This window comes from Melitaea cinxia, chromosome 16 (genome assembly GCF_905220565.1).
Source record: "Melitaea cinxia chromosome 16, ilMelCinx1.1, whole genome shotgun sequence".
Taxonomy (NCBI): Eukaryota; Metazoa; Arthropoda; class Insecta; order Lepidoptera; family Nymphalidae; genus Melitaea; species Melitaea cinxia.
The window spans coordinates 16,623,844-16,650,919 of record NC_059409.1 but is presented as its reverse complement, the minus strand read 5'-3'; the positions used below and the strand labels follow the sequence as shown (position 1 = coordinate 16,650,919).

General features: G+C 36.5%; 2 protein-coding genes across 2 annotated transcripts; both read right to left on the bottom strand.

Annotated features, from left to right (window-relative positions):
* Positions 1-558: 558 nt before the first annotated feature.
* On the bottom strand, positions 559-3,128 carry LOC123660883 (heterogeneous nuclear ribonucleoprotein 87F-like). The gene is made up of 2 exons (XM_045595907.1): positions 3,056-3,128; positions 559-1,086 (listed from the first exon to the last, which is right to left on the bottom strand). Exons 1-2 carry the CDS (start codon positions 3,065-3,067, stop codon positions 838-840), a joined length of 261 nt encoding a protein of 86 aa, XP_045451863.1. The 5' UTR covers positions 3,068-3,128; the 3' UTR covers positions 559-837.
* Positions 3,129-23,676: 20,548 nt separating this feature from the next.
* Positions 23,677-26,115, bottom strand: LOC123661000 (DNA-directed RNA polymerase II subunit rpb1-like). The gene is made up of 3 exons (XM_045596015.1): positions 26,104-26,115; positions 24,486-24,887; positions 23,677-24,233 (listed from the first exon to the last, which is right to left on the bottom strand). The coding sequence occupies exons 1-3, from the start codon at positions 26,113-26,115 to the stop codon at positions 23,874-23,876; spliced, it is 774 nt and encodes a 257-aa protein (XP_045451971.1). The 3' UTR covers positions 23,677-23,873.
* Between the last annotated feature and the right edge of the window lie 961 nt (positions 26,116-27,076).

Here is a 27,076-nt window from a genome sequence, read left to right as displayed (position 1 = left end):
CGACAACAACCGTCAGCGCGTTAGCCCGCCAGACACAACACCCGTCTGGTTGGAGGATCCTCCCTTTGTGAGGGTGGATGAAGAACTTCACAAACCATATTCCTCCGCATCACCAAAATTTGTATCAATGTATTCAAAATTGAACGTCAAAGAGTCAAATATATTTGTATTATAAAATAGGAATAAAATTGACTAGCATTACCACGAGTAATCTATACTAATATTATAAAGCTGATGAGTTTGTTTGTTTAAATGTCCTTATCTCTGAAACAACTGGCTTGAATTAAAAAATTATTTTTGTATTGGATAGCCTATTTACTGAGAAAGGCTATAGACTTTTCCCCAAATCAACAGGAAATCGCAGTGCACAGCTAGCGTTAACTAAATCATGTGGACAGACCAACATCAAGATGAATATTTTTAATATATATTTCGATCACTTTCTAACTATTCGTTGTAGATGTAAACAAATAATTACGATTAATTTACAGTCAAATATTTATTGATAGGCCGTTAAGTTTACTATGTCCATAAAGTGTGTGGAAATAAAACGCAAACTTGATTTCGATAATAAAATAAAATATTTATTGTATGAAATACAAGCAATGGTTCTTGATTGCGGTTACATTGTCACAGCTACTGGATGTTTATCAGTTAGCGTTTGAACAAGAATTGTTTCATTGTATTTCGAAATCAAAACAAAACAATAAAAAAGTGAAATGAATAGAAAATCAGGACGTTTGTTGTTAAAAAGGTACAATTAGGTGACTTTCTTAGTTACTAATTTTTTATAAAAAAAAAATTTTTCGTCATGGCTTTATCGCTAGTAGTTGACTACTACCAGCCACTGTTCCAGCCACCGTTCCATCCACCATTGTTCCAACCGCCGTTCCAGCCGCCGTTACCACCCCAGCCGCTGCTACCACCCCAGCCGCCGCTACGCCAGCCGTTACTACCCCAGCCGTTACTACCCCAGCCGCTGTTCAACGGGTAGCTGGAGTACACGCTGTAGCTGGGGCTCCAGCCGCTGCGGATGTAGCCAGCGCTGGCCGCGCCCAGCGCCACTGCTACCAGCATGAGGATTACCTAATTGAAAACAGAATACACAAGAATAAAATTATTTATGAAATAAAATATATAATGACGGCTACTGTTTTTTAAAGGTTTTTGTTTAGATATTTTTTATTAAAATGTTGTTCAGCCTGTTATTAACATGATTAAGATATATATATAAAATACCCGCGGCTTCGATCGCATTTATTTTTTTATTGAATAAAAAATATCCTATGTAACTTCTTAACTAAAAGAATAACTAATTTAAAGAATATGTGTGCAAAGTTTCACGATGATCGGTTAAGTAGTTTTCGCGTGAAAGCGTAACAAACAAACTTACATTCACATTTATAATATTACTAGCTGACCCAGCAGACGTTGATTTTATATATTATTAACCCCATTAATCCCCCTCCTTGTAACTTAGGTAACTGGGTATGAAAAATAGATGTTGGCTGATTCTCAAATCTATCCGATATGCACACAAAATTTCATAATAATTGTATTTGCTCGCAAACGAAAAAAAAACAACTTCAATTACATCGACAAGTAAAATACAACGTAAGTAGACGAAAAAAATTAACAAAGGCACTAGTCGTCACTACGATTTTTGAGGGTTTCCCTCGTTTTCTCTGGGTCCCATTATCAGGTCCTGGTTTCCTTATCATGGTACCAAAATAGGGATATCTTCTTTTTAACAAAAAAAGAATTAACAAAATCGGTTCATAAACGTCGAAGTTATCCCCGAACATACATAATACATATATATATACGGTTGAATTGAGTAACCAGTCCACCCGTTTCGGAGGAGTACTGTAGCTAACATCGGGACACGAGAATTTTATATGTAAGATGATTAAGGATAATCGTGGTGATTTTTATTTATCCTATAAAGAGAAGTAACATTTTCTAAATAGTATACAAAATAAGTGTGTTTGCAGGCAAACGAAGAAAAACCGACTTCAATTATATCGACAAGTAATACAACGTAGGTAGACCAAAAAATAGTTAAGTAAATACGCATTATCAAAGATTACTCCAAAAGTTGTAATCAAATCTCGATGAAATTTAAATATGACCACATGACAAACATCGGCTTTCGATTAAATTAAAAATCATTAAAATCGGTACACCCAGTAAAAAGTTATGCGGATTTTCGAGAGTTTCCCTCGATTTCTCTGGGATACCATCATCAGATCATAGTTTCCTTATCATGGTACCAAACCAGGGATATCTTCTTTCCAATAAAAAAAGAATTATCAAAATCGGTTCATAAACGACGGAGTTATCCCCGAACATACATAAAAAAAAATATATATACGGTCGAATTGAGTAACCTCCTCCATTTTTTGAAGTCGATTAAAAAAATCAATAAAGTTTTTTCAGTGTTGTTAACACTAAATTATCCCAATACACTTAAAATATCAGTAAAAACAAAGTAACGCCAGTTTCATTTAAAGTTCTTTCTGTTCTGCAAGCGTAGTGACAATTACCAATATAAAGTGAAGTAAGTTATTATAATAATTGAATCCATGTCAAGTGAACCTACACATCGCTGTCATAGATGTAACGCGGACATTACAATTATCACGATAATTTCGTACACCGCAAAGCATGACACGAATAGATTATAGGACATTGACGACCACGGGACGTGCTCGAAAAGTCGCGAATTTACCACCAACTGTTTGTGTTAAGACGGCCTAGAAATGTCTCATCACCACCCGCCTCATATGCAGGACAATACGCATTACCACCACACTGCTACCACGCTCCTCTAACTTTTCCAATTAAATATTTTTAAGTTTATTTCTTTTAAGTCACCAAGCCATCATTATGATGTCTTCATTCATGAGATTAATATACCAAAACACTTGAAAGACCAACTTTACTAAAATAATAGTCCAGCGTCTTTTTGGTATCACAAGTTCTCGCACTGATTCTCTAAATACACCGGACGATAATTACTTAATTAATTTATGTAATAAACAAAGAAACTTACGAGTAGTTTCATTGTAGTACAAGTGGTCTGTTCCAGGGAAGTCGACGCAATGTGCCGCAACACTGTATCCTCGTCTTATATACTGCACCGACATCCTCGCCCGCAGCGCCGTACCTAACATTATCGTAAACAGAACGCTTGATAATTGCATAAAAATTCATGATTCCATTATACTCGACCTCTCCCACGACTAAATCTAATTTAAGCGTATTATTTGGAATTTAAAATTAACATAAATTATTGCTAATATTAAGCTAATAATATATTATGATTTTTATGTTTGTCAAAATATGAATTCGTTTCCGAAAAGAATAAAGAACCGTCTCGAGGCGATTGCGTAGGTTTTCGGAGTGCATCGCAGTGAATCTAATTACAAATCTATAAGGCTAAATGTCACGGTATCTGCTTTATTGAGTACTATTTATTACTGATAAATACGTTGAAGTGTTAACTATTTGATAAAATAAACCTCTGATTGAATTATGTAATAATAGAAGGTTTTCATGTGATGTGTTGAAGTGAACTTATACTGCAACAACAATAATCCTCTAAAGAACCTCGTGTTGCAAGGGATTGTTGTTTGACTTTTATAAACTAATGAAAGGTAAATGAATATGTATGCATACATGCTGAAGCATAAATTTGACATGTGATTGTTTTTATTTTTTTATAAACATATTTCTACATAGCTTAGAAAACGGGTAAAAATTTTGTTGCTAAATTTGTTTACATTATCTGATTCTAACACGTATAACAAGGCTCCCAAATATGTTTGTGTTTATCTAATATATAAAATTCTCGTGTCGCGGTGTTTGTAGTTAAACTCCTCCGAAACATCTTGACCGATTCTCATGAAATTTTGTGTGCATATTGGGTAGGTCTGAAAATCGAACATCTATTTTTCATCCCCCTAAATGTTAAGGGTAGTCCACCCCTAATTTTAATTTTTTAATTTTTAGATAAATTATTTGTTTTTTATATTATTATGATTTGGCGTTGAAAAAGACATACAACTCTAAATTTTTATCCTTCTACGATAAACCCCTATTTTTAAATAGCGTTTAGCGGCAAGTCAACGTTTGCCGAGTCACCTAGTTACTAATATAATAAATTGTGTGCAACTCATGTTTTTGTTTATTATTTTGGTCACTCGTGAACAAGACATTTATTGCAGCATAACAGTAAAGAAATATCAGATGACAAAACACTATAATAAAAGAAAAACTAATTTATTTGTTTAAACTCGAAATAATATCAACTTTAGTACCTACTTGATGACATGATGGACATTTAATTGCTATTATATATCTTAAGATTGTAATGTTAATGAGAAATTAATGATTATGACATCATAAAGTTAATTGAGGAAAAATACATCGAGACGGAATTATCGGAGCGACAGCATACACGAAGGAGGACCACTCCTGCCTGATGCAGCGAGTGAGGCATCTCGCCTGACTGTAGGTTTCGTAATAACAAAAATTGACCGCTCCAGCGGGGTTCGAACCCGCGTCTCCGACGTACCGTGTCGGCGCTCTAGCCAATTAAGCTATGGAACGATACACCCGCTCGAGCGAAATTTTCGATATGATAATTTTAAATTACGGTTTAAGTAAACTATTTTTTATTTTATATAACTAGGTCGGTTAACAAGCGTACGGTTCACCTGATAGTAAGCGATTACCGTAGCTTATAGACGGCTGCAATATCAGAAGCATCGCAAGCGCGTTGCCGACCCTATTCCCAATTTCCCCCTGAAGCTCTGGTTACCTTACTCACCAATAGGAACAAAACACTGCTTGAAAACTGCTGCATATTTTGAGCAGGAGATTTCCTGCTGTGCCCTACCTCTGTATATTAACCACATAATGACACAATTGTAGCACCGCTCTTGTATAGAGGTGCTAGTGTGGCTTGTAAAAACTAGGAGTCGAGGCTTCGATTCCCGCTCGGGATGGTATTTATATTTCAACAAATTTTGATTTCCGGTCTGTCATTCTATGTTTTCATATTTTCGAGAGTTGTGGGTCGTTTCAATGCAGTCGGTCCTAGTTGTTATCATGCGTACCTGGTAGCGATTGTTACTCGTAGTCGTAATTATAATAACAACAACAAATTCCGAAAGGACTCTAATAAAGTGCAAAACGAACGTAATGACCGATAATTGTAAACATACAAATAACTTGTTGTTGCCATTAATTTTTATTTTTAATGCTAATAGCAGTTAAAATATTATAATTACAATTCCTGCTTAGGTTTTAGAAAAAAAATGCCAAAATAAAAATAATTACCTAAAATTTAAACATTCATATTTTCGTAATTAAACAAAAATAATAAAATCTATTGTTTATTTTATTCTTTGTAATTAAAACTAATTAATTAATAAGAAACGTTTTCGTGAAGATTCTCGACTTTAGTAACGGAACATAAATTAGCGAATGTTTTAAATATAATCAAGGTTAAAAAGTTTAATTATTTTCGTAGTTGTATTAGTTTCCGTGTATTACATTAGGTATTGTTTATTTCCGGGCGCTCGAAGTAAGTGACGGAGGTGACGTTGTTAATTCAGTTGATTGCGTCACTTGTTTAGTGTTTATTGTGTTATTTTTTTTTACTATTATTGGAAATTATTTTTAAATCTTTCTTTATTTTTTATTTCATCTATAGGTAACATAATCTCTATTTCCTTTCGCACCATAACTTAAGAACGTTTAGGCCAATTTATTAATAATTATGTAATTATGGAAAGACGAAATAAGAATTTTGTACCGATATATGCTGATGATAGATGGAACTATTTTGTCTCAAAATTAGCGCAACAAGTCTTAAGAACTGAAAACTTAATGTAAGAGACCGGATTTAAATCTGTATCAGGCGTCTCTGTATCAGGTTATAATCTTACTATCCGCTAAGCCATCTCGGCACTTTTAGTAACAAGTTTCTTGCAACATGAGTTGTAACTAGACGTGTCGTATTTTTCATACAACTAGATTGACAAATAATAATAAAGAGTTACCGTAGCCGATGTACACTTGCAATGCTAGGAGCACGACAAGCGTGTTACAGACCTGTTCCCCTCCAGTTCCCCTCAACTTCAAGAGCTCCGGTCACCTTACTCACTAGAGCAAGGGTTCCCAAACTTATTTTGTCTACTGCCCACTAAGAGAATAAATTATTTTATAGTGCCCCCTTTGAGCAATCTTTTAATGAATATTAGTTGATGTTCACAAGTTGTAGTCAAGAGTCCATAGAGATTAAATGACAAATCGCCCCCCAAGCCTCTACACAAAGGCACCATTTTTTTTTCTAGGTCTCTTACCCTTTAGTACTGTAGCGCCCACAAGGGGCCGTTATTGCCCACTTTGGGAAACACTGCACTAGAGGGACACAACACAACTTGGAGCAGTGTTATTTAGATGTGCCTTATGTAAGGTTGTTTGTTATATTCCCGGATGGGCTGCTTCAAATATTGTATAAGATAGATCTGCAGGTAGATGCCGTTCAGTGGAAATCAGTATTGTTAGCTGTGATCTTTTGTGACGCTGTTGTGCCTCCCCATCAGACTACTCCAGAATTTGAGTGGGATATATCTTGGTGCAGTCTTTGTGAGTCTTCCCACCGTGCCTCGGAAAGCACGTTAAGCCGATCCCGGTTGTTATCACGTACACCTGATAGCGATCGTTTTTCTTAGTAGGGAATATCTCCACCAACCCGCATTGGAGCAGAGTGGTGGATTAAGTTCTGATCCTTCTCCTACATGAGGACAGAGGCCTATGCCCATTAGTGGGATATTACAGGCTGAAGCGTATTTTTTTGTTGTGCCCTACTTTAATTTACTTAGGGTTGTATATTTTTATGTAATTGCGTCTTGATTTATAGTTTGTTTAATCTTATCAGACAATTCTCGTTTTTCATATTTAATACTTAAAGACCAAAGCTAAACTCAGTTCACTTATTTGCAGCTGCAGACAACGTAAATTAAACCTGACAACGGTAATACTTCATAATTCTAAGGATGCGTCCAGCCGTCTTCACACATTCATCTTCATTTGAAACGCCTGTTACGAATATCATTAACGTATAACATCGTTTGGCTGTTGCCAACATGCAATTTTGTTCGATATTTTATGTAACAATTCCAAATTTTGCAAAATGATGATCTTTATCATTCTGTTCGTATGACGCTACCTGTTCATTTTTACCTCTATACAAAAACTAAGATTAATTTCTTTAACATTGGTAACATTTTATTTCTGTGCATGTATGTATCCGTGCTTGTGTTTATGTGTGTTTGTATGCAGTTGATAAAATAATAATATTTATGATGCAATATAGGATATGCTAATGTAAATAAATTATTGTCACACTTTTCTAACAAAGGTAATAGTAGTGCAAATATGTACCAATTTTAAACGACCGAACATAGCTAAAGGTATCTTTTGAGCTACGATATTGATAAAGAAGCGGAAGAACAAACGGTCAGAGCTTAAGGAAATGAGTGCTTCTGACGCTCCTTATGTACGGAACTTTAAATGGTCTTTAAAAACCCAAATGATGTCAATTTATTAAACTGATAAGTCACCGTCCTCATATGACGAGCAGCACTCGCCAAATGTCAGGGGTACGAGATTAAGCGAACGTTGACATTAAAAATGGCTCACAAGTTATGTTACATATTGTTCTGTTATTCAGGCTTCATACCATCAGATTGTGACTTTTAAATGTGTATACGTCATAATATCATCTTGATTACTTCTTTAGAAAAAAAAAACATCACTTATAATGAAGCTTCCTAGAATATTAACAATTTAAATTAATTACGAAAATGGTATCAGTGTGTATGTAAAACACGACGTGTCATTGGAGAGCTTGACTGGCCAATTTAGCCAGTCAATGTTGATTTGTTTGTATTAATATTTATTGATCCGTATAATTATGTGATTATAAATATTTATATTTTGTTTAATTATAATAGTGATTTCTAACTGTATCTGGTCCAGGCAGGCTTGCCCAGTGTGCGGCCGCCGGATATTGCAATAATTGTAAATGTCCTGTTCGATAAATATTTTTTTTTAATGTCAATTGACCTTTAGCGGAATTACTCCGTTTTACGTTGTAGAAGGGTACGAACTTTATCTACCAAGTTGTTTCAATGTGGAATGACGAATACAATGTTTTCTTCGTAGTGTTTTTGTAGTAGTTACTTTATTTTATACACTTGTAAATATAAATAATGCATGACGTTAAAATTTTTTTTTTTAATAACTTGTATATCATTGTTTAAAATCTCAATAAAATGTCAAGCTTCTCTTATTTAACCCGTATACGGGTATTTACCTTTAAATGTTTACTTGAACAAGCGCCTTTGGCGTTTTTATTACTTCGTACAATCTACGTTGGTTATCAGCATTCACTCTACATGAAACTTCAAATCACAAGTCCTAAGATTACGACTTTGAGTTAATTTAATTATGCCTTCCATTGCAAATATCTAAGCCAACTTATGAGAGATAGATGTGAAGACAGAATACGCGGCGTTGCCCACGTCATAGTCACATGTGACTCGACATCACCCGTCACAATCGCATCTGCAAAATAATTTCAAAATGACCATCGCCGTAAGCCATGTAAGTGAAAAAAGTATGTGTGCAAATTAGAAGAAGAAGAAGTGAAACTTCTGGAAAGTCGTTGACAGATAGCCCGTTGTGATTTACTCTATTGACGATTTTTTTTTTACACAACTGTTTTGGTAAATAAGCGTACGGCTCACCTGATGGTAAGAGATTACCGTACCCTATAGAATACAAGCATCGCAAGCGCGTTACCGACGCTACCCCCAGTGCCTCCTAGGAGCTCTGGTTACCTTATTCACCAATAGGAACACAATACTGCTTTTGAAAGCAGTATTATTTAGCTGTGGCCTTCTGTAAGATTAAGGTACTGCTTCAGCTGGATTGCTCCAGATTTCGAGCAGAATATTTCCTACTGTGCTCTACCTTAATTAACACAGGCATACACACACACACACACAAACACAAAATCACACATACACATCCATATATTATCAACCAAGGATATTCTATATTATATATATTCTTATTGTAACTGTGTTTCTACCTTAGTTTTGACTACCTCAACTCAACTTTGTCTACCTAAACAGTGTAATTTATATAATGTAAAATCCGAACTTGGCTTTTGTTTGGATACTTTGTATTAGCCATGAAACCTAAAATGTAGCTGTGGATTTTTGTACAAATAGATAAATAAATACATTCTAATGAGCATTCGCCAATTACAGCCCAGCACTGTAGGTTCAAGCCAATTTGATGTCCCGATTGATTGATGGTTATTAGCAAAATTTATTGTATTATTATTTGATTAAGATAATGTACATGTTTTTATCTATATGAGATATATTTTAATTAGAATATCATATTAATATAAATATCAGTCTATTGATTGATAGCTTCGAGTGCTCCGAGTCGCGGTCGATACATCGATCATTACGAGTGATTACCGCAAGCTATGTTAAATGTTGAAATATACATACAGCTATCATCTGCCTCAACAGGGCACAAAAGAAATATCCAGTTTGAAATCTTAAGCAGCCCGATTGGGAAGTAACTCAACATTACAGAATATCACAGCTAAATAATACTGCTTTCAAGCAGTGTTGTATTACTGTTGCCAGTACGATGGTCAGAGCGCCTGGGGTTATTGGAGGTGGTATCAGCAGCGCGCTAGCGATGCGTTGATGTTGCAGGCTATGGTAATTGCCTTCCATCTGGCGGGCCTTACACTTATTTGTTTTTTTTTTGTTATCGCAGGGGAATCCATTTACGGGTGATATCCAGGATGCCCGGGTAGGCATTCCTAGACCGTATGTCGGCTTTAGCACTTGGGGGTGCAACACCGACCAAACCCCTGCGGGAGCCTTCAGCCGTTTTAATTGGAGGGTTCCGGATCTGCAGGCAACAGGATCCCTTCAGCGACAGGCTGGCCTCGCCGAAAAGGCCAGACTTCTCCTCCATTACACTTGTTTGCTACACCAGTAGCACAAAGAAAAATATGGACAGAAATATAGAAGTTATAGATCTATCTAAAGATAGTAATTAAAACAACTAAATTTATCTTTGAGACAAGTAGTACAGCCGGGTATCTAAAACACAGGTATAAATTTGCACTTTAGGCGCAGATGACCGTGTGATACCTATGGTGTACTTATTGATATATTTTAATTTATGACTTTTCGGACGTATAAACGGTATCCACCAGATAAAAGTACATGATATATTTTTCTTTTTTGCCATCAATCTCATATTCGCAATTTGTGAATCATTTGTAGTTTATCGGTAGGAGTGAAACTGGCAGTTAGGGCTTGTTTTGCTTCCCACTGATAAAACCTATCAGTATCTCTGGGATATATCTAAGTCTCGATTCCTGTACTGAATAGTACAGGATTTTTTAAAACTTTACTATTTGAAAGATTATTTATATCGGTGCTGGTCTAGATTTGAATCAGCGAATATATTCGGCATCTCTGCTAAGTAATTAATATGTTGAAATGATTTGTAACTACACATCGTAATGAAAATCAAACAATTTAAATTTTAAGCGTTTTTTTGTTCCTTCGCGGCAACGCTTTGTATTTCGCTCGAGCGATTAGATTCAGGGTTGTCAGTTAATAACGTGTGACATTATTTTGACTACATTTATTAAAATTGTACCTATAAAATTTTAAATGTTCCTGAGTAGAAATTTTTTCGTGTTCCTTATCAGGACCGGACCGGGCATGCCCGATTTGGACCGCATAAGGTATATGTAATGATCAGGTTAAGATGAGATTTCCTGATCGGGTCCAGATCAATCATCTGCGTTACATACATTGTCTGGTCCGGGTCGGTCCTTTTAAGAAACACGAATGTATTTATATTCTTGAACAAATTGTTTAATAAAATTATGTGGTGTCATGGGACACCAGGTAGGAAGGAAGTTCCTTCGGATAGTATAGAAACAACACAATTTGAAAAAAAAATGTTGAATTTTATATATATTTTCTAGTTCTTGATTTCTTTTTTTAAATTTTGTTGATTGGTTTTTAATTAAGTACATAAAAGTATTTAGGAAATTTAATATTGTAAAAAATAACAAATACCGTAAAATAAAATAAATCAAACAAAATAATAATAATAATAATAATAATACTTCAAACTATTAAGTGAAATAAAAAAAACATGTATTTATATATTTTTGTCGACAGTATAAAATTACATAAATAATTTAAAAAAGTTTACTAGTAATATTTTAGTTTTACAAGCGTCATATTATACAGTCGTGTGATTGATATTACGTCATGTATGTCCGTTATGTATTTTTCTTACGGTTTTAGTATCACATTTTTTTCAGATCGCTCGCCCAGCCCAATGTCAAGCCTGCCGTAAGGACCTTCGTTCCAAAAAAAATAAATTGTTATTATAAATATGTTGGGTAACATAATTATTATTATATTTATTTCCGTTTATTTTTTCCAATGTATTATTTATTTTTGTTTTTACTTTAAATATCAATTATTTTATTTATATTTATATCATTAATTAATAATTATTATTAATTACATTTTATTTATTAACTTCTATTAATTAACTACTAATTAACTACTTCTTACTACTTAAGACTGCTTACTGTGTAGAAATGGACTCCCTGCTAGACTGTCCTGATAACTGTATATATACTAAACATCGATAGCGCGATTCAGGCTCAGTTCACGTAATTTCTTTCAGGCTATCCTGATCTGGACCAGACCTGGTCCTGATGCAGTTATGCCTTACCATACTTGAATATATTTTACATCAGGCTATCCTTGTCAGGGCAAGACTTGGTTCTGATAGAGCTTGCCGGATCTGGATTGCCTCATTCTATCCTGATCCGGTCCAGATACATGATCTGGTTGAGCCTTACCTTTTTTCTAGTCGGGTTCCCGAGTAGAAAAAAGGTCAGGCTCAACCAGATCATGTATCTGGACCGGATCAGGATAGGATAAGGCATGCCTGATCCGGCAAGCTCTATCAGGACCAGGTCCGGTCCAGGCAAGGATAGCCTGATATAAAATATAATCAAGTATTGTAAGGCATAGTGGATCAGGACCAGGTCCGGTCCAGACAAGGATAGCCTGATGTAAAATATAATCAAGTATGGTAAGGCATACTGGATCAGGACCAGGTCCGGTCCAGACAAGGCTAGCCTGATGTAAAATCTTACCAAGTATGGTAAGGCATACTGGATCAGGACCTGGTCCGGTCCAGATCAGGATGGCCTGAAAGAAATGACGCGAACTGAGCCTGAATCGCGCTATTAATGTTTTTAAGCGCACTTAGTATATATACAGTTATCAGGACAATCTAGCAGGGAGTCCATTTCTACACAGTGGAGCAGTCGTAAGTAATAGGAAATAGTAGTTAGTAGTTAATCATTAGAAGTTAATAAATAAAATTTAATTAATAATAATAATTAATTAATAACATAAAAATAAATAAAAATAATTAATATTTAAAGTAAAAACATAAATAAATAATACATTGGAAAAAATAAACGGAAATAAATATTATAATAATTATGTTAATACATATTTATATCAATTCGCTTTTTTTTTTTGTTAAACAATTTTTTCAAAAATATACATTCGTGTTTTTTAAAAGGACCAAACCGAACCCTGATCAGGAAATCTCATCTCATCCTGATCAGGTCCAGACCAATCATCTGCGTTACATGCCTTATCTAGTCCTGATCAGGCATGCCTGGTCCGGTCCTTCTAAGGAAGACGAAAAAATTTCTACTCGGGTTAGTGGCCACTGTAAATAAATATTTATTTGCCAACCCGCATTGGAGCAGCGTGGTGGATTAAGCTCTGATCCTTCTCCTACATCGAGAAAGAGGACTATGCCCAGCAGTGGGATATTATAGGCTGAAGCATAGCAAGGGTACATTTGATTCTGCCGGCTTTACCGTTCAAACATCAGGATTTTGAAAATAAGTAATAATAGTAAAAAGTAATAGAGTTAAAAATACTTGATTTGATTTGAACTCGTGCAGTTTTCTATGTAGAGGAATAACAAACACCCATCAATTAAATATTTCATACCTACCTGATGAATTTATTTATATACCTAGTACAATAAGTAAACTTATGGCTATTTATCAATATCTTCCATAATCCAATATCATATTAATATTCAGTGAAATGTCTTTTAAAATAATCTCATTATTATTAATACTTTAAATGAACTCTGTATTTAATTCTTAAGATAACACATTATTGACAATAAGACATACGTCTTTATTAAGCTATAATTAAGATGTTTTCCTTTACTGTTTACTAAAAACTAGTATCTAGGTAATAATAAAATATAATTGTGTAAAATTAGTAAAAACTTCTTAATGTCTTTTGCTTTGTATTTAAATCCGACCGTAATTGAATATTAAACATAAATGTTGGAATTAAAATTAATAAATGAAAAATGCATATTAATATCAACAGGTTTTGGTGGCATTATTTATTTTAATTGCGATTTTGAGAGAGACGTAAAAGAATCTTCAGTGGAATAATAGTGGAATATAGTAGTTGTACCGTGTGGCTACGGTACTGAAGAATATAGCCACTCCCTCTCTTCCCGTGGGTGTCGTAAGAGGCGACCAAGAGATAACACAGTTCCACTACCACCTGAGAACTTAAAAAGCCGACCGGTGGCGGGATAACCACCCAACTGCTGGCTTTGAAATACACAGGCCGAAGACGGGCAGCAGCGTCTTCGGTGCGACAAAGCCAGCCCTGCGGTCACCAACCCGCCTGCCCAGCGTAGTGACTATGGGCAAAACACATGAGTTCACGTTATTTTTGGCGTAAACTTGTGGAGGCCTATGTCCAGAAGTGGACTCTATAGGCTGTAATGATATAGTCGTTGTGTTCCTGTGGTGAGTATATGACTAGGGCTGGGGGGGATTTAGAGGTAGGGTTGGCAACGCGCTTGCAGTATTTCTAGTGTTTCAGGCGTCCATAGGCTATGGTAATCGCTTACTTAGGTGAGCCGTACGCTTATTTACCGATATAGTTATATAAAAAAAGTGTTTAGAGGAATTCATGTCAATCGGCTCTCAGACAATTTCTTTTTTACTATAAGACAAATAATACAATTGAAATAAAAATATTACAAACCATCCCATGTCTTGGGAGACGAAGACGTTATAATGTAAATATTTCTTAAGTTGATCAGAGCATGCACTTCTGTTCGTTCACCTCACTAGTTTTACTATCGTGTTTCACTTTTAGAAGCTCACTAGCGCTCCTTTCAAATTGTCTAGGTAGCCATTATGCGTGCCAAGAAAATGGAGTACAGTAACAACAAACAGGAGATTTAACAGAGTCACCTACTCACATATATCAAAAACTACGTTTGATTTACGAGACATCAATATTTTTCATCGTTGGAACGTGATGCAAGCGTACGATCTGCTTGATGGTAAGCAGTTACCGTGGCCTATAGATGTGCCCGTTAAGAGCTGTAGAAGACTAGACCCAGGAACTCTCGCTACTTTGCTCACCAAACTAACACAGCACTATTTGAGAGCAGCACTTTGACTGTAATCTTCTGTAACTTGGAAGTACTATCTCAGTGGGTCTGATATAGGTTTTAAGCAATATCTATGCTCGACAGTGAGAGGTGCTGGTCAGCTTCCTTCTGGAGTTGGAGGTCATGGCATTAAACGAGGCCACGGAGCGGCAGGGCTAGCCCAACGTCCATGTTGACCAGCTCTGCAGGACACGACCAGAGGGACGCAGACGCGTATTGTAATAGAGCGCTTACGGTGCCCGTGAGTGCTCTTTAGGTGAAGGCGGTCCCGCACAGGTGGATCAAACGACGAGAGCGCCGCTGGATTATTGAGGGTAGTCTGGCATGTTCTGACAGTGCCAGGAGGGAAGACTTAGAGCAGGATATTATCAACTATGTCTTTCCTGAAAATTTTATATCTGTTATTTAAATTTAGACAACAATTTACAAAATATGTGACTGTTAATTTTAACAAAATTGCTGCGTATCGTAGCAGCCACACTTGTGACGCAGAACGTTTAGTAGGCATGTATTAGTTCCATTTGTAGCCACGGCACGGAGTGCTCTCGGCGCTCGCTTTATTGGCTTACGTGACTTGCAACACAAAATATATATAAGACTATGTGTTCAAGGTCAAAGGTGTCCTGCGATGTGCTGGGTGGGTTTTGCTGGTGGTATTTTTATATAATTAGTGGTTTTTAATAATTGTGTTTGCCTGCAAATGAAAAAAACCGACTTTAATTACATCGGCAAGTATCCAACGTAAAAAGACGCAAAATATTAACAAATGCACTAGTCGTCACTACGATTTTCGAGAGTTTCCCTCGATTTCTCTGGGATTCCATCATCAGATCCTGGTCTCCTTATCATGGTACCACACTGGGGATATCTTATTTATTCTCAAATTATCTAAGTCAAATTTACAATTCTTATCATTATCAAAATCGTATTAACAATTGCGTCGCAATATATTTATAACAATATTAAATATTCATTGTTTTGAAATAAATAGTTATAATCGCATTGTAAACACGAGAAGAAATAACAAAATTGTAACACCAAGTTTCCGACTGCGCAAACAAAATGTTTCCTTTCTGGGTACCTGGGCATGGTATTCGCATGTATAATAAAATCCCACAAACGATTTTGGAATTGTCTCAACATAAATTTAAAGTTTTTATTAAAAAAAAAAATAATAGATCAAGCTTATTATTCGGTGCAGCATTACATCTATACATATAACTAACTGCTGCCCGCGACGTCGTCTGCGTGAACGCTATACAGCACCAAAAATACCTACGATTATCCCTTTTAAAATAACATTCATTTACCCGTTCTTCTTTACATTTCATATCTACAGAAAGTCCAATTATATGGTAAAAAATTATAACACATTTAAGTTATGACTTTTCACGATTTTAACACAAAATAAATGGCTGTGTGTGAGTAAAAAAAACCTAGCTAGTTCCACACCTCACTTAAGTTTATATGAGACATGAAAATATATAAATTAAGAAGCAATAATAATACCAATAAACACCGAAAAAAATATTAACAGTCAATGTTTATTTTGTACTAACTCTATTACTATTTATTCTGTACTGTAAAAAAATATAAGCATGTCTTATCTTTATGATATATATGTATGGCATGCTTATAATAGCGTGCCGTTTTCGATTTTAAATTTTGTTATAAATTTATGCAGTTCTTTTTGAGTTCTGTTTGTTATTATTATTAGATACAGACAAACTCGATGAATTTTATAAAACATAGATGAAGCAGCTTAAAACTTATATAAATACATTTTTTTAAATTGTGTTAAATGCTCATCTCCGAAAGGAATTAACGATACAATTTTAAGAAGAAAATGCACATCTTCATCTATGACTTTTAAAAACAACTATCAACCTCGCCTATATGATCAAATATAAATTATTTATATCCAAAAAGGGATTGATGATGATGTTTTTGTAATCTCATAGATGGCGCTGCTTTAAAATTGTCTTGATACTACTTATATTCATTTAATTATGCTTATCCGCCCTAAGTTACTTATATTGCGTGATATTTATAGTGTGATGCTAGCCTATAGCATGGTTATTATTGACATAATAACAACAACATTCAAATATGCGTCGTTAGATTTCGCGTTGTTACAGAATGCGTTGAAGAAATAAAGGTTCACTGCTCGTTCCCCGTAGATGATAGCGTGATAATATGTAGCCTATATGTTGACCCGAAAATATAGTTTTTAGAATTTATGTCTGTTTGTCTGTATGTATGTCCGAGATAAACTCAAAAAGTACTGCAAGGATTTACTTCAAATTTGGTACGAATATTATTAAGAAGTCGGGTCAACATATAGGCTACATATTATCACGCTATCACCTACGGGGAACGAGCAGTGAACCTTTCATTCATTAGTAGACATTCTGTAGTATATTTAGCAACCGCATTGCAACCGTGCGAAGCCGGGGCGGGCCGCTAGTAGTTGATAAAGATGTGTGGACTTAGTGACGCTGTATTTTATGCAACATGTTACTAATTTTGTACTAAAACACAGTTTATATATTATGTTTCAAAAGAGTAACTGCGGAGTTTCTTGCCGATTCTTCTCTGTAGAATCTACATTCCGAATCGGTGGTAGCTTTAGTTTTACAAATATAATATTTTATTTTTAAAGTTTTAATTTGTAAAATGACGATTCAAATATGCTCTCGGGCCTATTTGAATAAATCTGTTTTTGATTTTGGTTTGTAAACGTCGAAGTTATCCCCGAACATACATAATATATATATGTATACGGTCGAATTGAGTAACCTCCTCCTTTTTTGAAGTTGGTTAAAAAATTAACAAACGCACTAGTTGTCACTACGATTTTCGAGAGTTCTTCTCGATTTCTTATTATTATCGACATCTTTATTTATTTTTGATATTTTTTTATAAAAATAAACATATTTTTGAATCTGTACACTAGCATTTGGTTTCAAACCCCAAACTGAAATTATAAATTGTTTTCGAACAAAAAAAAAACGATCCCTTTTTTGGTCTCCTAGGTGTATATCTCCCCTTAATGTTTAAGTGATAAGACTACATTATTGCGTGTCTTATGTTTACCCTTTGTTATGTTATACTGAGATTAAGTGTGTGCGTAATAAAATATTTAATTACATTTCGCTTCAGCCTGTAATATCCCACTACTGGGCATAGGCCGCTTTCCCCATGTAGGAGAAGGATCAGAGCTTAATTCACCACGCTGCTCCAATGCGGGTTGGCAGATATATTCCCCACTATGAGTAACGATCGCTATCAGGTGTGCATGATAACAACCGGGACCGACGGCTTAACGTGCTCTCCGAGGCACGGTGGGGAGACACACAAAGACTGCACAAACACACCCTTTTTTTTTTTTTTTTTTTATAGATGGGGAAATGCTATTTACGCACTGACCCCGCCACCCGAGAGTGACGGGAGTGTGGAGCTCCCGGCGTGTGGTGCAATGCCAGACTATCCACTAAAACCCACATCTTTTATCCGCCGGCACCTTAGTGGGGACGCAGTGTGACCGCTTGCGCATACTACCACCACGCCCCCGGTGATGGCCTTTCGGCCCCGTCGGAAGGGACGCTCAACCGTTCCAAGTCAATTCCACCGCCATCTGCAGGTGGGAGACGAGGTCCAGGAACTGCCCCGACACCAGGCCGCACCTGGCAGCCCCGCAGAAACTGCAGGGCACCCAGCGCTACCCGGAAGCATGCGCTTGCGCACCTTAGAGCAGGCGAGCGAACCCGCCCACTCCGTCCGCCGCGTGGGGGGAGAGAAAAACCCGACCCTCACGTCACCGCGCCGTCTCAGCGCCACTCACACCGCCGCGCCTCCGCGCCAACGCACCCGCGCTCACAAGTCCACTCTGCTGACCAGAGCGGTACCCGGAGCGCATCGTCTGGTTTTGGTCCGCGGGGGTCCGAAGACCCCTACCACCCGCAGTCGTGAGACCGCAGGCGGCGTTACCCTATCCGCCACCCGGGGGACGCGCCCAGTAGAAGTCCAGCAACTCCCCCCCTTGGAGCACAAACACACCCTGACCACGGCAAACACCTGTATGGCCAATACAAATTTTTGTCATGTGCGGGGATCGAACCCGCAACCGCCAGCGCAACAGGCACAATCCCATCCACCCGTGACCATTGCGTATTACATTTATCACATAAATATTGCTTAAAATTGTGTAACAAAAAACTATTTTGAAAATATCGTAAACATTTTTTATATTACAAGCGCCAAGTTCCGCGTATTTATTCATATTCATTGCTCCTAATAACAAACATTAATTACGTTAATGTGTGTCGTGATTGTAACTTGAACACGGCCGCCGTTAACGCGCTTAATCACTACGTGAGACCCCGGAGGGCGTAGCTGACTAGTGATAGTATTCGTACAATTAAACCAATTTTAATATTATGGGGCCACGAGAGTAAGACCCCATGCTCTTCTTGCCGTGCTTCAAATAAATTATAATATTATTTGTAATTTGTAAACCAAACGAAAGGTAATAAAATTAATGAAAGTTTACGTATATTGTATGGGTTATGCTTGGCATAGACATATAGTTTAATTTTGGAATAAAATTTGTATTAAGACAGATAAATACTTAACAAGTTAATTAATTATCGTCCTATACATAACTTGATAGGTCGAAAATTCTATGTGAGTGATCTATTTGTTATTCCTTTTGCTATTTTTTAAAGTTTATTAATTTGTGATAGGAATACATTAATGGATATTCTTTATGCATAGAATAAAATATAACATGGAAATGTTACGTAACGATTTCCCAAGTAGGCAAAAAGTTTTAGCATAATCCACCACGCTGCTCCACCGTGGGTTGACGGATATATTCCTTACTATGCATCACTATCAGGTGTATATGATTACAACGGGGCCCGATAGCTTGACGTGCTCTCCGCAGTACGGTGGGGAGACCCACAAAGACAGACATCCTAACTGGAATACTTGTATAAACACCGATCCACTCGCTGTTTAGGCACCGCTGACACGGTATACGCACCACTACGGCAGAGCGGTCATCTCTGTACTCGTCTAAATGTTACTTAAATAAATGTGAGCTCTGCTGCTTGTTCGTGAAGTCGATGCTACTTCTGCGTCGTTACTCTAATTCTAACGGTCATCGAGAGCACCGGCTTGTTAAAAATGTTCCGCTCGTTTCATATCAATTCCAATTATTATTTTTAATACATTTACATGATAACGAACTCATTCATAATATTTTTGAAATAGTTAATATATATATATACTATGTTACACAGTATATTTTAAATGTTATATACGAGTACATATAATAAATAGTAAGCGCTTTATACTCAAACGTCTCCAGGAGGGATTTGTCTTGTATCGGGGGACCAGAAACACACAAACAAGCACGAAAATCCAGAACACGGCAAACATCTGTATGCCCGATAAAAATGTTTGCCGTGTGCCGAGATCAAACCCGCGACCGGTAGCGCATTAGACAGTAATATATAATAGTATATCGTCGAAATAATAGCAAGCGTTCTGGTATGGTTGTTGCTGGTTCGATTTCTACCAGGGGCAGACATTTGTATTGCCAGTATTTGTTAGTAGTATTTATGTCTGGTCTGGGCAAATTATATTATTGTTGGTCTCCCCACCGTGCCTCGGAATGCACGTAAGCTGCTGGTCACGGTTGTTTTGATAGACAAAATTGGGACTCCGCAATGGAGTAAGAGATAAAGTAGTGGTGGATAAAGCTACGACCTTTCTCCAGCATCAATACAAAGATCATTGCTCAGCTGCGGGATGTTACGAGCTGAATCAACTAAATAATCAATCACAATATCGCTCCTGATAATCTAATATACAAAATTCTCGTGTCGTGGTGTTTGTAGTTAAACACCTCCGAAACAGCTTGACCAATACTCATGAAATTTTGTGTGCATATTGGGTAGGTCTGAGAAAAAGAAAAACATCTATTTTTTATACCCCTAAATGTTATAGGTAGTCCACCCCTAATTTTTATTTTTATTTTTAAATAAATTTTATTTTTTTATGATACAACATTAAAAAATACATACAAACCAAAATTTTCAACCCTCTGCGATAAACCCCTATTTTTAAATAGCGTTTAGCGGCAAGACAATTTTATCCGAGTCAGCGACTCATAATATAATATTTATGTACTAAAGAAAAAGTCATTTAAATAAAATCAAAAAATCAAAAATCATTTAAATAACTGTTTAGAAAAAGTATAGCAATCTCCTTAACTTATAAAAATTCATATCCTTTTAGATAGCGTTGGTGTGGCCGCGCTGCTAAAATAAAATTGGCCGCAATGTAAACATAGAGAAGGTCACGTAATATTCCATATTTTAAAAACAAACAAGTTATAATAATACGAGACGACATTTTATATCTTGACACAACAGTCGGCCTTCGTACCGCTGGCCATATCGAGTGAGACTACTGGACGCTTTTATAGTCTTCAATACGTAGAATTATTAAAATCATTTATTATAGTTGTTTGTTTCATATAAAAATAAAATATAGAGTGAAATAAAAGTGCACAGTCATTTTTTTTTATATTACTAGGTCGGCAAACAAGCGTACGGCTCACCTGATGGTAAGAGATTACCGTAGCTTATAGACGCCTTCAACACCAGAAGCATTGCAAGCGCGTTGCCGACCCAATCCCCAATCCTCCCAGGAGCTCTGGTCAGCTTACTCACCAACAGGAACACAATACTGCTTGAAAACAGTATTATTTAGCTGTGGTCTTCTGTAAGTCGAGGTACCACCCCAGTCGGGCTGCTCCATATTTTGAGCAGGAAATTTCTGCTGTGCCCTAACCCCAGTTAAATCTAGTTAAGGTACTTTGGGCAAGTTTGCTGAAAATAGTTGTAATGACGACTCTCTCGTGACGACCGCTTTGGTGTAGTGGTACGTGTGCCGTGTCGACGCCCAAATACAAACGGTCGCGGTTTCGATTCTCGCTTGGAGTATTTGTGATTATACAAATATTTATGTCCAATTTGGTGCTTTGCCCTTGTGGTGCTCCCAATCGTGCCTCGGATAGCACGTTAGGCTGCCGGTACCAAAATGAAGTTTACGTCACTCAGTGGTATCGTACCATTATTTTAAAGAAGTTTATTAAGTACAGACATTCATCATTACAGCCTATACAGTCCACTGCTGGACATAGGCCTCCACAAGTTTACGCTAAAAATAACGTGAACTCATGTGTTTTGCCCATAGTCACCACGCTGGGCAGGCGGGTTGGTGACCGCAGGGCTGGCTTTGTTGCACCGGAGACGCTGATGCCCGTCTTCGGCCTGTGTATTTCAAAGCCAGCAGTTGGATGGTTATCCCGCCATCGGTCGGCTTTATAAGTTCCAAGGTAGTAGTGGAACAGCGTTATCCCTTAGTCGCCTCTTACGAGACCCACGGGAAGAGAGGCGGTGGCTATATTCTTTAGTACCGTAGCCACACAGTACAGAAAAGAATACTAATTGTTAGCTATTTGATTTTTGTAAAACCGATATTGATAATAATATGTTGGAGACTAAATGATTGATAGAACATTTAAATATGTATACTTGCTGTGCCTCGCGATTTAACGCAAGTTAATTTGAAGGACAATAGCCTATAGTCTTATTCAGTAAATGGTCTATCCAACAAAAAAAAATCAATTCGAATCAGTAGTTTCTAAGATTAGCGCGTTTAAACAGACAAAGAAACTTTTCCGCTTTGTAATATTACTATATAAATATATTTTCCTTATCCTATGAACGCTACGCTTGAACTACTTTACTAAAATAACATTTATTTCAAATCAAAATAAACTAATATTTCGTAACAACAACGTGGAAATTATCAATCTATATCGCGGCTACTTTTATTCTTTTGAGATATCGTTCGCCTCGGGTCAATGATTTATCTATTTTGAGCAATAACTTTGAATGAATAAATAATTATGTGACCTTGTGGAATTCGAAAGGTTAAGAACATTATAGATGAGTTATGATGGCACTAATTTACGTGTGGATGTGGAACACAGCCATCGAGTCATAGCAACGACCAGGCGTGTGGCGGTCACTTGTGAAGTGGAAGTAAGACTGCGCGTCTGCGCGTGTAAGTTTGTTACTAAAATGTAAATAAATATAAATTAATCGCAAATGTGTTGCTAGACGCAAATCCGTGAACTGATTATGGTATTTTTTTGTTAACCTTTCTAATATTTCGTAGTTATCATTATATTGTAGCGTTATAAAATAATATACAATTTGCTCACAATATTTTATAAAGTGTAGGCATTGAATTTAAAGTTCACGCGTCTGACAGTTAACAATATAAAGTAATTAACTAAGGTAAGGTATGGCAGGAAATAGCCTGCTCGAATCCTGGAGCAGCCCGACTGGGGAAGTACCTCGACCTTACAGAACACAGCTAAATAATACTGCTTTCAACCAGTGTTGTGTTCCTGTGGTGAGGTGACAAGAGTTCCTGGGGAGATAGCGAGTAGGGTCCGCAATGAACTTGCAATGCTTCTGGTGTTGCAGACGTCTACAAGCTACGGTAATCCCTTACCTTATTTGTATAACGGAAAGGAAGACATCACAATGTCTGTAAAGTTAATAATAAAATTATAAAAGATACAAGGGAATGTCGTATCTATAATATAAAAATGAGTCGCTGAATGTGTTGCTAAGCGCAAAACTCGAGAACGGTTGGACCGATTTCACTAATTCTTTTTTAAAAATATTCCTTGAAGTACGAGGATGGTTCTTACGGAGAGAAAAATTCTAAAAAAAAAAATTTTTAAATTTCCTGAAAAAATCTAAAAACAACACTTTTCTATACTCCCATACAAAAGATTTGTGATAATACTTAAAGTCAATTTGAACTTTAATACCATACGATAAAGTTTGTGTTAGGCGATATGAAGTTCGCCGGGTCAGCTAGTTATTAATAAAAATACAGTTATTATAAAATCTTGTTTATTCCTCCCTTTATTCCGTTTATTGTGTATTTAAAGCTACATTTATAACTTTATTATCTAGGTTACTTTTCACACTAACGCTTTGTACTTTCAAGGAAATCCATTTAAAAATACATTTTATAGGCTTTAGATCAAAATTCTATCTGTGTTGACTCGGATTATAAATGCAAATATGATATGTTTAGCACCACGCATCAGAGTTCCAGTTGCTGCCGTAGTTCTTGGATTGCCAAGAAATTGGCACAGTTTGGTAATTGTACTGCTGTACTGGCCTGTACGAATCGTACGAGTAAGACTGGGATGGGGCGTACACGTTGGGTGTATAGCTCTGAAGTGGGGTGTAAGACTGGTACTGGTAAGTCTGGACTGGTTTATAGGACTGGACTTGAGAGTAGGACTGGATTGGTGAGTAAGACTGGGCTGGAGTGTAAGACTGGACTGGGGTATAGGATTGTACTGGTGTGTACGAATGGACAGGGGTTTTGTACGAGTAGACGGGGGCCTGGACGTTGTAGTTCTCTACTCTTGGTGTGTAAGAGTACTGTAAAAGAAAAAAGTAACTTATTTACTAATCCATAGATATATACAATAGCATTCGCATCACGAGCGCGTTGATGTCTTTTATTTGCAACGCAAGGACAAGACAATGAGATTTTATCATTAAATACCTTTCAAATTAAAATTATAATAATTATTTTTTTCAATTATTTTAATTATTTATTATATTTTTTTTTATATTAAATATTGAGATATTCATTCCTTTCTTGTACTAAGAATGAACGATATCACTTACCGTTTGTTGCACTGCGGGTTGCACTTGGTAACTTGGCTGTACTTCGACATGATATTTAGGCTGTTGTACTTGGTATGTAGGCTGTTGTACTTGGTAAGTGGGCTGTTGTACTTGGTAAGTGGGCTGTTGTACTTGGTAAGTGGGCTGTTGTACTTGGTAAGTAGGCTGTTGTACTCGGTAAGTGGGCTGCACTTGGTAAGTGGGTTGAACTGTATGGTAGCTGGGTACTACAGATGTCTGCTGGAGTGTGGTGGACTGTTGCGACTTAGCCTCGAAGGATGTAGATTGCAGGGAGTTAGACTGCAGGGTGGAGTGCACCAGGGGGTAATTGTGACCGTAGCTGCGCTTCTTACGAGAGTCGACGGGGCCACTGCTGACAACCGCCGCGATAGCGAGAATAATCTGCAATAAAAATTATTGTACGTTTAGGATACGATGACACTGTTATATATTTAGAATACAATCATTCAAAGACTTGTTCTGATAATTCTCAATCATTTTAATGCTTTTAAAAGTAATCAATTAATCAAATGTCTGACGTGTACAGAACTGTTTTCAGAATAAACAAACGCTTCACACTCCACGGCCCCCAGTAGTATTTTCTCCTGTGTCGGGGGTCCGGAAACACACCAGAGAGAGACCACGACAAACATCTGTATGGCCAATACAAATATCTGTCGTGAGCGGGGATTGGACCCGCGACCGCCAGCGCAACAGCCAGAGCTGTGACCGCTGCGCTAACGCGTCGTCGAATAGCTTTGTTATCAAAATGCTAAGCTGTGTGGTTACGGCAGTAAAGAATATAGCCACCACCTCTCATCCCGTGGGTGTCGTAAGGGGCCATTAAGGGATAACACAGTTCCACTACCACCTTGGAACTTATAAAGCCGATAACCACTGGCTTTGAAATACACAGGCACAAGATGGGCAGCAGCGTCCTCGATGCGACAAAGCCTGCCCTAAGGTCATCAACCCGCCTACCCAGTGTGGTGACTACGGGCAATACACATGAGTTTTTGGCGTGAACTCGTGGAGGCCTATGTCCAGCAGTGGACTGCGATAGGCTGAAGTAATGATGAGTGATTATTAAAATATGATATAATGGGCCATAGCGTGCTGCTTTGTAATCTCTTCTACGATGTCTAATGAGAGCTTGAGCTATTTGTAGAGTTAGAATTTATTTCGTACTTAGTTATACATGAAGTCGTTTACTCATTTTGTATTCTTCAATAACTAGTGTGTGCTAATAAAAAGATATAATAATTTGAACAATGAGATTTAAAAATTCAAAAATCCACCTGTAAATAATGTAATAAGGAAACACGTATTCTTGCTTAGATATAATATTAAATATACTATAAATCTATCGTACTTTTGAGATTTGCACTTTTTAAAATTAAATTGCTTGAGTAATCATTTAAAAATATATTTATTTATTTTCCCAACTTGTCATTATCATTACACGATTTTCCTAAACCGCTAGTGTAGTTAGATATTGCAACATATAATGACATTCATTACATTTATACAACGGAAATGTAATGACCATCAACTATAAATAAAAATATAATTAATTATTAAAAATATATCGCCTTTTAAATAAATCAACGCAACTCACCAAGACCTTCATATTGCTATAGAACAAGCGCACGGAATCACGAGCGCGGGCTTTCACAACGATCGTCAGCTCATCGATGACCTCTTATATATAAGATAGGACATGAGATAAAGAGCGCTCGGCGGATCTCGTCCGGACGCGAACAGGATCCACACTAGCTCATCATATATCTTAGAGTAATGGATATTTTTAGGGTTCTGCGTGTAACCGGTTAATTTGGTTAAAATTTGATATTCATAAAGTGTATATTTGTGTCTAATCTATATATTATTACGTGAAGCAATAGCTTTGTACCAATTTTTGCGAAAATTGCGCAAACGGAGGAGTATGAAATTTCGTATACTTATAGTTCATATAGAGGAGTGCAGAATGCATAAAAATACATTAAAACACACGTATATATACTCTTTTGTTTAATATTCAAATTTATTATTTTAATTAATTATGGTCGAATTTCGACCAGTGGGCGACCACTATTAACAACAGTCTAATATAATTACTAAACTATTATTTAATATATTTCTTTTTTCATGATGTTTGGGAAACAAACACATGACACATCTAGCAAAGTCTCCACCAATTAAAATTGCAGGAAAGCACTGGAAAGGAATGTTAAGTGATAATTCAGTAGTATAAAGAATATTTACATAATGTGTAAAAACAATAAGGTTTAAATATTAATGACAGATTGTATCCGATTGTATGCCACAAAGAATCTTTACTACACACACAGGCAGAGACAATAACAAAAAATTAAAAGTATTAAGAAGGAGTAAAGACTTATTCAAAAGTTTATGTAACAATATATAATCTATGTATTCACCTCTTTGTTCTATGATGAGGAACTACAACAAGCTTTATGAAAATTGTAACATTGATCTTTTGCGATAGTCTGGGCACTTTTAATACAAATATGTTAGCAATTTTCAATATTGAAATAAATCAATGTTTGTCAAATTATCATCTGTCTGTA

Bases quoted from the DNA above. Each gene is read 5' to 3' on its own strand.
- LOC123661000 (XM_045596015.1), bottom strand. The intron at 24,234-24,485 runs GTAAGTGATATC...TTTCTTTTACAG, and splicing joins AACCCGCAGTGCAACAAACG to TACTCTTACACACCAAGAGT.